The sequence below is a fragment of the Centruroides sculpturatus genome, unplaced genomic scaffold, assembly GCF_000671375.1.
Source record: "Centruroides sculpturatus isolate CEXI.00-Female unplaced genomic scaffold, Cexi_2.0 scaffold625, whole genome shotgun sequence".
Taxonomy (NCBI): domain Eukaryota; kingdom Metazoa; phylum Arthropoda; class Arachnida; order Scorpiones; family Buthidae; genus Centruroides; species Centruroides sculpturatus.
The window spans coordinates 300443-312831 of NW_019384830.1; the positions used below are offsets into that span (position 1 = coordinate 300443).

General features: G+C 26.7%; 1 protein-coding gene across 1 annotated transcript in view; it reads right to left on the reverse strand.

Annotated features, from left to right (window-relative positions):
* Positions 1-372: 372 nt before the first annotated feature.
* Positions 373-12389, reverse strand: part of LOC111630090 (putative E3 ubiquitin-protein ligase UBR7) — a 55727-nt gene continuing 43710 nt past the window's right edge. Inside the window, exons 7-9 of the mRNA XM_023374110.1 lie at positions 11554-11719; positions 4529-4590; positions 373-1504 (exon numbers count right to left, since the gene is read on the reverse strand). Coding sequence (XP_023229878.1) covers positions 1409-1504; positions 4529-4590; positions 11554-11719 — 324 coding nt within the window. The 3' untranslated portion in view covers positions 373-1408. The remainder of the gene's footprint in view (positions 1505-4528; positions 4591-11553; positions 11720-12389) is intronic.

A 12389-nucleotide genomic window follows, 5' to 3' on the forward strand; every position in this document is an offset into this window, starting at 1 on the left:
ATTTTATTTTTAGAAAAAACAGATGTAGGAGCTAATTTTTCCATATTTTATTATCAAAATTAGTTATATATCAAATAATAATAATAATAAAAATCGACACTTTTCAGACAGTCAACCTGAAAAAAAAATGAGATAAGAAGAGGAGTTAAAAAACTGGGCCCAGATTTCTTCAGATATAGTATCGAAAAACTTGTGCAGCATTGGAACAATATTAACAAACATGCAAATACGTAGAAAAATAGAAGATTGATCAATTGTAATATTTTTTGTACATTTAACAATAAGCATGTAATGAGAATGATAGTTATTGCATATTTTTTGAATGTTTAAATATTTTATAAACTACTAACAGAAATTATAAATATAATATCAAAGAAAGAAAACATCGTTTAGGAATAATAATAGATTTTATTTAAACACTTACACCCACAGCAGAAATGGTGCAATGAAGATAAATAGTTTACTTTTTCCACAATAGATTTTATCAATTAAAAACTAATTATTACATATCTACTCTTAGTAAATGCAATTTTGTTCAAATGCACAAAGCATGCTCCAAATTACCAAGTTGAAAGTGCAAACTGCATATATATATAGATATATCTGTGTGTTTTCTTTCAACAATGTGACAAATTAGTTATTCCAGAGGCATGCCATCAAACAGTGACATATACAAAATTCTATTTTAAGATATATACAAAACTTTATCTTATAACTAACAAGTAAAATTTAATGGAAATACGGTGTTTTGAATAACATATTCTAATTTGTTCTAAAGATGAGTGACGTTTCATGTACACAAATTCGTAAGCTGTAATAGAGATACATCACCTAGTTATATAATTTTTAAGTAGATTATTAAATTAACATATTCATTTTATTGATATTATAAAAATATATATACTAATTAAAAGAAAATTTCCCTTTATTTGCATTTAAAATTTTTAATGTTAAGTCATTACACAAAATATTTTATACACTAAATGCAGAGAAAGCCAGATTATTGATTAGCAAAATCATTTGTCTTAAATTAATAAAATTATTATTATAAGATCTATTAATATTAACAGTTTTTTTTTTCCATTTAAATATTCCTAAAAGACTAGAGAAATATTTAATTACAATTTTGAGAACATTTCAACGTTTGACTATATTCTGCAAAATAAGTTGAAGTGTATGTGAAACAGCATATTCTAAATTTATATTTTGAATATATTTGTTCAGACATCATGTATAATCACTTTATTTAAACTATTACAGTATACAAAAAAATGAGTGCAAACTATTTTATAACAACCTATCTCCATCTAATTTGAATAAAATAAGGAAAATGCTAAGTGCACTGCCTAAAATATAAAAGTTAATTGTGCTTTCATCTGGATTTTTTCCCCACTGTGAATATCTAATTTCATCGACAATAATGCTGTATTTGGCACTCTGTTCGCTGCCGTTTGCGTGCCTTCATCTGTTCGAAAAATTCCCAAATATCTTCTTCTCGGACAACCTATTAGATAAAATATGAAATTTAATAATAATTCTATGGTTAAGTTTTGATTTACTTTATCAAATAACTAAACAGCAACAATATTGGTTATCTAAAATGGGAAAAATAATCAACAACTTTTACAGTATGATCCCTAGAAGTTTATTTTGAAAATATTAGTGAAAATAATGTCAATCAATCAATGTTTCATTCAAAAAAGCCAAATTTAATCATTTTTTTTAAACTAAATTTGTTTTCAAACTACATATATTAATACAAAATAACAAATTAAGTATATAACAATTTTTAAATTTTATTTGTTATATTTAAATATCATGTGACATTCAACATTTGTGACCACTTTTATATCCAGAACTTGGCTGCAACACATGCTTATGTAAATATATAAAACTGCTTTTTTGTTGCTTGCAGTAACAAAAATTCCATAATGGTGGGTTTTGGTACTTGTGTCAGCAGTTTAATTAATAATTTAAGGAGGAGTCAAAGTTGGCAAATTTTTTGCTGACTATATTTCAATTATTTTTACTTTCAAAGTTGTTATAGAATATAACAGGAAAATTATGGTGATCAGTCAATTTTGACCCACCTTTTTTGCATTTTTTGACATTTTGACACTCCTGAGCCAAAAAAAATCCTCTGTAAAATAATTGTGTGCTTGTATTTGCATGTGTATCTACTCTGCATTATCTCAGGACTGGATAAACCTAAAATTTTGAAACTTGGCAGTTATTTCTGTATATCTGAACATTGTAAATTTTTGTCTTTTGAATAAAGTAACACATCATAGCTATAATCCTCTAATTATTATTAGATCACCAGTGCACTTCTAATTAATAAAGTAGCATAATGAATTACACGTCAATGATGAAATAGATAATGATAAATAGATGATAGACAGAGTATAAATACTATGGAGTTAAAACGTTGGCATGTAAAAACAAAATGCCAATTCTCTATCCCTTGTAGTAGCTGATAATTAATAAAATACAAAAAAAAATAATTATTTTGAAGTTCAGTTACTTTTATTACTGTTATTCCTTTGTATATCATGATTATTTCTGTATTATTATTATTATTACTATTATAAAAAATTTAATATCAAATGATCTTATTCACAGAAAAAAGAAATTTATAAAATTGAAAATTAGATATTACTAAGTCAACTTAACCCTGCTGTAAAGTGAGTTGCATGAAGTAAAAGGCCTTAGCTGAGTTGCATGGCNAAAATGTTCTATTTCTTAAATTCAGAGACATTGTTCTCTATGAACAATACTGCATGAAGAGGACAATTACATACTGACAAAAGTACTTGCAAAATAAAAATTTTCCACAGCATTGATACACAGTTGTGTGATTTAGCTTTTTGTATTTATATTTGGCATCTACAGTTGTTTATAAATTTGAACGTGTTCGATAAGGGCATGGATTTGAACGTCTTTAACCTGATGATGGCCCATGAAATGGTTTGAAAACATTTGTTAGCTGAATAAATGTGTGTTCTCAGTATTAAGGTGTGTTGACTGTATAAGTTGTTTATATTTTAGCACTTTAGTGAATTCTAGAAGAAAAATCCAATGATATGATTTTCTATAGAAGTCAAATTTTAATTCAGATTTGCCATTCTTATCCATAAAACTGGAAACTATTCACTGAAAATATCATACATAATAATAGTATAATACAAATAGCAGTGTAGTATTCTATAGGAAGAAAAACTATCATTGTTTCATATCAGGGAAGCCAAAAGTTTTTAATTATTTTGGTGTAAAAATTTAACAGCAAACAGAAATATATAACAGAAAATTAAGAAAACATCGTAAGTACGTTTGATAAATAAAGTTATTTTTCTCAGGTAATAGAACGAAACAGATGTTTTAAAAGTTCTTACAAATTACAATTATAGAATAAAACTTTAAAATATAGAATAAAATTGAATATTTTAAAGTAATATTCATTTCACAGTTTATTTTATATTTAGTATCAACAAAAACTTTTTAATCATTGCTCATTCTTTATTGATATTCAATTTTGTGTTAATTTATTGTTAATAATAATAATGTTTAATATATTTAAAAATGATTCAACAACCCAAAGTTTGATATATATATACATAACCAAATGATTGTCTTAAATATTATTAATTTAGATAAGAGATGGCATCTAACATCTACCTCTAGTAGCAAATTACTTAATATTAATTATTGAAATTAACAGATTTATAGCCCAAGTATTTAGCTGATCATTTGGCTACATATCTATTATTATTATTTAAATACTATAGGAAACCATTAGATGATTATCATTAGGATTTAGATAATGTCACTTCTTCAAATTTCAAACTTCTCCAATCTTTAAAAATATTTTTTTAAAATAAGATTTATTAGTAACTTAATTTATTTTTCTTACTTCATTAAAAACTTTGTTTTTAAAATAGAATCTGTCTCTTTCAGATTTTTCAAATGGTTCTTTATTTCTTAAATTGTAAATTTTCTATTTATTATTAACTTTGCTTATTCTTTTTTTCAAGAAATATATAATTTTGCAACATTATGATAAAACACTTCAATTAAGACTTAAATTTATCATTATTATAAATAATAATAATTTCTTTTATTTAATTAAACTGAAACAATGTAAAAAATTGCTAAAAAATTTTAATAAATGAACTTTAGCTTCAACTCAACTCATTTGGCAATACTTTTGGGCATAGTGGATACTGAACAAATGCCTATTACTTTGAATGTGTCATTCTTTCAAGACATTGTATTCCATGTCTTTGCAATTAGTGAAATAAACTTATGACTGCAGAATATGATGACAATTTTTGATATTTCAATTTTCTTTCCCAACACATTATATCCAATTGTCTTCTTTATACCATTATTTTCAGCTGGTTTTTGAATTATTTTCTGCAATCTTACATACTGTGAGAATAGCATTTTATTTTAAATTTCTTATTTTTAATCAAATAATTAATTCAAATTTTATAATTATATATATTAACTAATTTAACTTTAACCTTACCTTTTTTGAGTCAGCAAACTTTTTCAAAAAATCTTTTAGTTCACTCTTCATACTATTATATTCTGTGGAGTAAATAATAATTGTAATTTTTCAAATAAAAACAAAATATTTATTTTATTTTATTAGACTAAAATTATAAATATATTTTACTATTCTTCATATTTATAATTTTAATGTAATTAATTAACAAGGAATCCTATGTAGTTTTCCAATATTATATATATATATACATATATACACACACCCATGCTGTTACCCACAACTTTGCCTGCAGTGGATTTGCAAGCAAACCCCATTTATATTCAGTATTTCAACAACCATAGTAATTGTTATATAACACCTACCACTGAGAATGATGAGAATTGCCGAGAATCAAATGAACTATTTTCAATTTGATCAATTTTCTGGAACATTTACAATCATTCTATAATCGAAACCAATATGCAATAACAAATTCGAATTTAAAACAGTTCGAACATTTTTAAAATCAGAATAGATAAAAATATTTATAACAATGTCTGAAATGTTATTAATTTAATACACCTAAGTACTTGACAAAGACTAAATCCCCTCCCTCTGCGAGAAAATTTCGAAAAATCTTTTCTTAGTGTGCATTGCCATGGCATACCCTTCTACAACACAGATAAAAACAAAAAATCGCATCTAAAATAGTACAGTAGAAGCCATTCTTCCAGTTAAGCCTTAATGCTCTCCCTCTCCCCCTGCGGGGGAATTTCGAAAAATCCCTTCTTAGTGTGCGTTTTCATGACGTACCCTAACTGTGTACCAAATTTCACCTCTTTAGGTTCAGCGGTTTTCTCTGGGCGATGATGAATCAGTGAGTGAGTGAGTCATTGAGTCATTCAGTCAGTCAGGACAAGCAATTTTATATATATAGATTGGAAAACTACATAGGATTCCTTGTATTATTTTTCATAAATTATGAAATTCTTGGCATATTTTATAGATTCTTGATCTATCATTCCTGTATCAATCATCTATTTTCTCGCATCTATTGGTTTTTTCTCCAGTCCCAAATAAGGACCCATAATTTTTCCTGTATTCTTGGTTCCCACATCAATTGTTCTATCCACAATAGAAGGTGCTAAATTAACCCTTGGTGCTCGAAAGTACCGATTGGTTGGTACCCCCGATTGTTAAGCAAAACTTCGAGGGTACCAATTCATCATTACCCCAGTGAAAATAGATTTTTGTAAAATTTATCGACAACAGATATTTGCACTTGATGACATCATCTTGTCTATCATCTGTTTCACATATTTTTATCCAGGTGGTGTTTTGTTGACTTAAAAAATTTTAATTAATGCTTTTTATTTCTTAATTTATTTTTTTCTGATAATTTTTTATTTCATTTTTAACATATTCATGCAATAATATTACTAAGTTCATTTATGCTATAATAGGTTTATTTAGCTTAATAAGTCAACATGTTATAAATATTCAATTTGTGACCTTCAGTTCTGACATTTTATATATTTTTTATTTTAATCTAAAATATCAGTATATAAAAAAATTATTTATAAAAAAAAAATAAAAAAAAAATAAATATAAATAAAAATATGTATTATCAGAAAAACAGATTGATTTGTGTACATTTATATGAGTATGAAGGGAATTTGTTCCCGTACTCGTGAAATTTTGGAGAATTTCAATTGCTGTTTCATGAAAAATTCCTATGAGTGTGTTTTCGGTTAATATCACGCGATTCTATTAACTCGATTTTTTTTAACGAATGAATCAGAAACTAATTTATGTATCTTCATCATTGTAGAACGGGCATCACCATGATTATTGTTATAAACGCTGTTACATAGTTATTAGTGAATAAAGATTAATTTTTAAAAAACTGTGTACAGAAAACTAATCGTAATTAAAGGTATATTTTTCTATAAAATATCCCTCACTTTGAAACAATTATCTTGTAAACACGCAAGCTTTCTCGATGCTCTTCTGGAAGAACTTAATGACTTAAAGCAATTTAGCATAAAACTGTATATTGAAATGTTATTGAACTTAATGGCAATGAACTTATATTCTTATACCTATATTTCTGTTACACTAACCAAGCTACGGACAGATGCCATACCTGCCATTTTATGTCTTGGTTAGTGTAACCAAAAATATAGTTACAAGGATGTAACTAGATAGGCTGATGGGTGTTTTCTTAGTAGTATTCCATATACATTATTATATCAAGCGAAATATAGGTTTATAGGCTAAATAGTAACCAAAAATAAAGTCTCATAGGACGTAGATACATTATTAGAGAAGTGACTAGAACTTCAGTTAGTATACACCTACACAACACCTTTACATTATGGCTAAATCCTCTACAAGGAACAATACTTACACCTTAAAAGTAGAACCTTTACAGTTCATGGTTAAGGTGTTAGATTTTTCACAAAATATTCATAAAACTTCAAGAAATAGTGCCATCTAGTGAGAAATAAATTTCTAATCCTGTTTTCTAGGTTAAATTTCCGAAGTGCAACGTCACAACTACAGAATTATGTCAAGCCCGTGACGTCATTCACTTTCGTAACGGAATTTCCCCGATATAATGTCACTTTCGTAAGATATGAATCATCCGAGTGAATTTATCTGATTATTAATATTTGAATCGGAGATAAAACGTATTTAAGAAATTATAAAGGTATCCGAATGGGGAATTTCTTTCATGTATTTAGTATACGCCATTTTTAAATTAATCGCTGCGGTAGTTTAAATATTTAGAACAACCTAAATACTTGCTACTCATTAAACGAACAATAACTTTAATAAAAATATTTATATTATACTTTTATGCTGTCGTTAATAAGAGGAATTAAATAGCAGCATTAAATAAGTTAAATATAATTTACATTATTTATTAAATTCTTATTATAACAGGTGTTGAAGACACCTGTTATAATAAGAATTCATTATTGCCTGTGGTCTTGTTTAATATACATCTAAAACACCTACGCTTTATAATTATCCCTCTATAACCTATAATAAGTTATAGAGAAGTACCACGTACCATATAGGTAAACGTTTTACATTTTTCACGAAATATTTATAAAATTTCACGATGCCAGTGTTGTTTAATATGGTATAAGTCAATAATTCTTGACATCATTCTCAATATTAATATAGACAATTGCTAGATAATGTTGATTAATATCCTATTCCTAGAATTAGCATGCAAATCATAATAGTACAGGAATAGATACAGAATAGGAGCGGCTCATCAACACTTCCTTACTGTGGAGTAGGCTATAATGACAATTTAAACATTCAAACCAGTCATAATTTATTAATTACACTCTCTTACTTTCCTCTAAACTTTATATAAATAGCATCACTAATTTAAGCATAAGTAATGTTACATATTTGCTATGTGTAAGCTTCAAATTAATAAGATTTGAAGCTTACACATGCAACAACCTGTAAGGAAACAATTGCCTATATCCGTTACGGTATATTACTCGTTTTTCTGAATAATATCCTGTAATTTAAATTAATAATCGCAGAAATATTCCATTTCATTAATGCTCTCAAGGAAGAATTTATAGTCCTCATTATGAAGCAATATATTTCCATAATTTGTGAATACAATCTAGACAAGCGGATAATAAAAATTTTTATTTTTTATAATATTTCTTATAATAAGAATAGAGCCGATGTGCTGGATCAGAAACGTATATCACTCCGCGCCTTAGACAAGCAAGGAAAAGACTTCAAAACGTAAGGCGCAAAGAAAGGGGAAACCAATCACATTATCTGTTTCAAATAAAGCGGGTAATGTGATTGGCTTTTTTATCCGTCTTTATTAAAGCCGCTTTATCAGGCAATGCGCCCGTAATGTTTGATTTTTCGTAAAATCTTCGAAAATTCAAGCATATGTCGTATGACTTATATTTGTTGTATGATTTCAGATTTCTTCAAAAGTGTCCTACTTCGTAAACACAAAATTATTTTCCTTCGTGTATGTAGAATAACGAACATTGGCTCCATTCTTCTTCCGAGAAAGACTATAGACGTTTTTATTGAAAATATAATGGTGGAAACTGTGAGGAGAACACTATGTATGTCTTATAATCTCTAAAAACTACAGAAGATAATATATTGATAAAATCTGGAATCGAAGTACAAACTCTTTGTTATTTATACTGTATTTAAAAAACAATGTTATATATGAGATTTATTCATATTAACTGTAGAAAAATATGAATTTTATGACAAGTTTGAACATGCCAAAATTTCAAATGACGTTTAACAATGGAAATTTGAATAATCATTGCAATCGACATATTGGGGATTCGATACCCAGGTAGCGCCATCTGTGAGCCATTGGTTTCTTTCTCTTCTATTGATTTGAGTTTCAAAATATATTATTGTAATGGCAGGAAGTAGATAGAGTGGGACAAGTAAGGCCATTTGACTCTGTTACTATCTAGTGACCAGTAGTTAAAGTTAATATAGTTTCCCCCATCTGCTCGTCTTCTTAGATAGTGCCACCTTATTTTAAGGATAGGGATTATTNTCTATTATTTTAAGAATTTCTGTGTATATCTCTTTTATTTTACAAATTTGCTATTTTGTTCTTTAAAGTAAAGGGGTGTTCACATTCCTTTTCACTGTCAACTTAAAAATTCCTTCTTGTTTTAATATAATTTGTATATAACTTAAAACACCATGTGACTTAAATATAAAGTCAGAATTTGTCTTAAGACAGTATTCACTATCAATATGAATTTTGATTGAACTAAATAAGCATAAAAATAAGAGGGGGAGAATATATTAAATGCATTGGAAAAATAATTTTATCTTTCAGTTTGTATTCATCTCCACTGAATCATAGTTTTTAAGAGAAATCAAGAAACATTTTAATTTTCTCATAAGAGAACATAATAAATTATTATTATTATTACTATTATAAAAAATTTAATATCAAATGATCTTATTCACAGAAAAAAGAAATTTATAAAATTGAAAATTAGATATTACTAAGTCAACTTAACCCTGCTGTAAAGTGAGTTGCATGAAGTAAAAGGCCTTAGCTGAGTTGCATGGCATATCATAGCTATCAATTTTTATTCCAAAAGTGTGAAATTATTAGCATTGCATCAGAAACTACAATTATATCTTTAATTTCTGTATTTTATATTCTTTCTAATGATGTAAAATATTAGTGGATTTATGAAACTGTGTACTTTATGTTTATTTTATAGTAATTTGGTTATAAAAAAAAAAAAGCAATAAAAACATATCAAATTTCACTTTACTGTAAATTATCTCAGGTTTCACAGATTGACATCTAGTTTATAATTGAAGGGATAGGTTGTCTTTCAAGGTCAGGGTAGAAAAACTTACTTTAAAAGGAGATTGGCAGTAGAGCTGGCACTGACCCCCCACTCCAAATGTAAACAAACCAAAAAGTGTTTTATTACCCAGTAAACAAAAGCTTCCATTCCACTTGTAAATGGGTCAAATGACAAACTTTGTGTAGAAAATAATCTATACCAAACCAGTTTTAAAAAAAATGTAAACTTTTTTATTTACATATTTTGAAGACTCATTTAAAATGATTTTAAATAAATGTTGTTGCCGTAAGAAATGTTTCAGATAAATTTTAATTGACTTCTTTAAAAAATTTGCAAGTTTAATGTTATATATTAAGTTATGGAGTTGTATCTTCATTTAAATATTATAATATAGTTTTATAAACAATGAAGTAACATCAATATAGACTTCAAAGTCTTAGTCTCAATTAAAATATCACTTTTTTCTAATTGTACAATTTTAACTTGATTTTTTTTAAACTATATTTTAATTAGTAATTTTTAAAAATATATAAATATACAGTGATGCCTTGTACTTCAAATTTAATTCATTCCAGGAGACTAAATTCCAATCAATTTGTCCCATTAGAAATAATGAAAAGTGAATTAATCCATTCCTAGACCTAAACAATACCCATCTCAAACTTAAATTATGTATATTTGCCATTTTAAGGTAAAAAAATAACTAAATGATCTAATAATAAATTAAAACATAAAAACAAATAAAATACATAAATACTGCACAATAAACTGAAAATTACATTTACTGATTGAACACCATTGACTTCTACACCTTAAATATATGGCCACCAGATCTGCCACACATGTACCACTTTCATACTTTGAGATGAAAAACGAAATTATTGCAATTGTCAATATTACAACCTTCCTCTTAGAGTTTATTACTTCCATACACTTCTTGAGCCATGTAAAGGTTATATTAGGTTGAACAGAAAATTTTTGCATATTTTTAACAGCTGTTGTTACTTAACAGAGATGTAATTATTATATCACATCTCTGTATCTTAAATAACTGTGATATAATTATATCACAGTTATTTAAGATTGCTAATCTGATATTGCATTCTTTGTTTAGAAGCTTATTTTAAACTTCAAATCTTGCTTGAATATAAAGTTAAAATGTCTTCAGGTAAAAAGCATATCAGACATATTACGCTTTATGAGTTTTGGAAAAGATAACATGTCAAACGTGGTTTAAAAAGTTCCATTCAAGAAATGTTAAACTAAGGGTAGAAAATGCATGGGATGCCTAAAAGCTGTTGCCAAAGAAAATTTGCAGAAAGAAACTGTTAAAAATTGATGAATAACACACAATATATTAAACAAAAACACATCAAATAAATGAAAAAAAAAAGCACTGAAGTCATAAGTGTAATGCAAGAATGAGAGATGACTTATACACACAACAGATTGCATTTACACTCTAGTGCATTTTTTCCCCAACATAAATTTTTGTCAAATTTATCATTCAAAGTTAAAGTCCACTGTACGAGGTACCACTGTATTTAAAGAAAATATAAAATGTATAAAAAATTTTTAAATGAAAAGAAAAAATTTGCAATAATATTTCTTCTTTAGTATGTTACTATAAATCTGTTTTATAATAATTTAGAATATTGAAACAGTTCACCAAATTTAAAGACAATAAGATAATCATACCATGGATAGCTTCCATTTGTTTCACTCTGTCAAGACCTTGAAGTGCTGTCATTCCTTTTACATATTGTGATTCGGTACCAATACTTGCTTTACCTCGTTCTTCATATGAATGAACTGTATCATCTTCATCTAGCAAATATGAACAATTATGTTGGCGATATAATTCCTGTAAATATTCATTAAATTAATATCATTCAGAGGAAACTAATAAATTTTTATATTTGTGTACAATGGGATAATTTTGCATAATTTAAAACATAATGCAATAATTCAAAACATCTATCTTGATAACCTACTTTAATTTATATTTATAAAATATAAACTTAAAAATCCCACATTTTATTCTAAAAAAATCCCAAAAATTTCAAATAAGATTTTTTGATAAAGAATACAAATTTAATAATTGATTTATTTTATTTTAAAAAATTATTTACTAAGGAATTATTTAAGATTATTTCTTAAATAACTAGTATTTTTAATTAATAATCATCACTATCAAATCTAATCATATGCTCTACCTTTGCTAGCCATAATTTAAAAATCAATATTTGCAAAACAGTAACCCTGATGTTGCCAGAGTTCACCTTGGTCTACCTAATCTTACTGATTGTTTAAAATATTTTCATCACATACTTTGTTACAAATATTTTAATGGACAAATCTCTAATTACTGGCTAGGTCTTTGCATAACTACTGCTAGAACTCACAATACTTCCTGTCTTTTCATCCCTTTTTATCGTGTTTCACTATCCCATAGAATTATTTTATCACGTAGCCTCCCATATGACTCCAGTCAAACAGTATTTGTACTGCAATTTTAATTTTTACGAAACCAA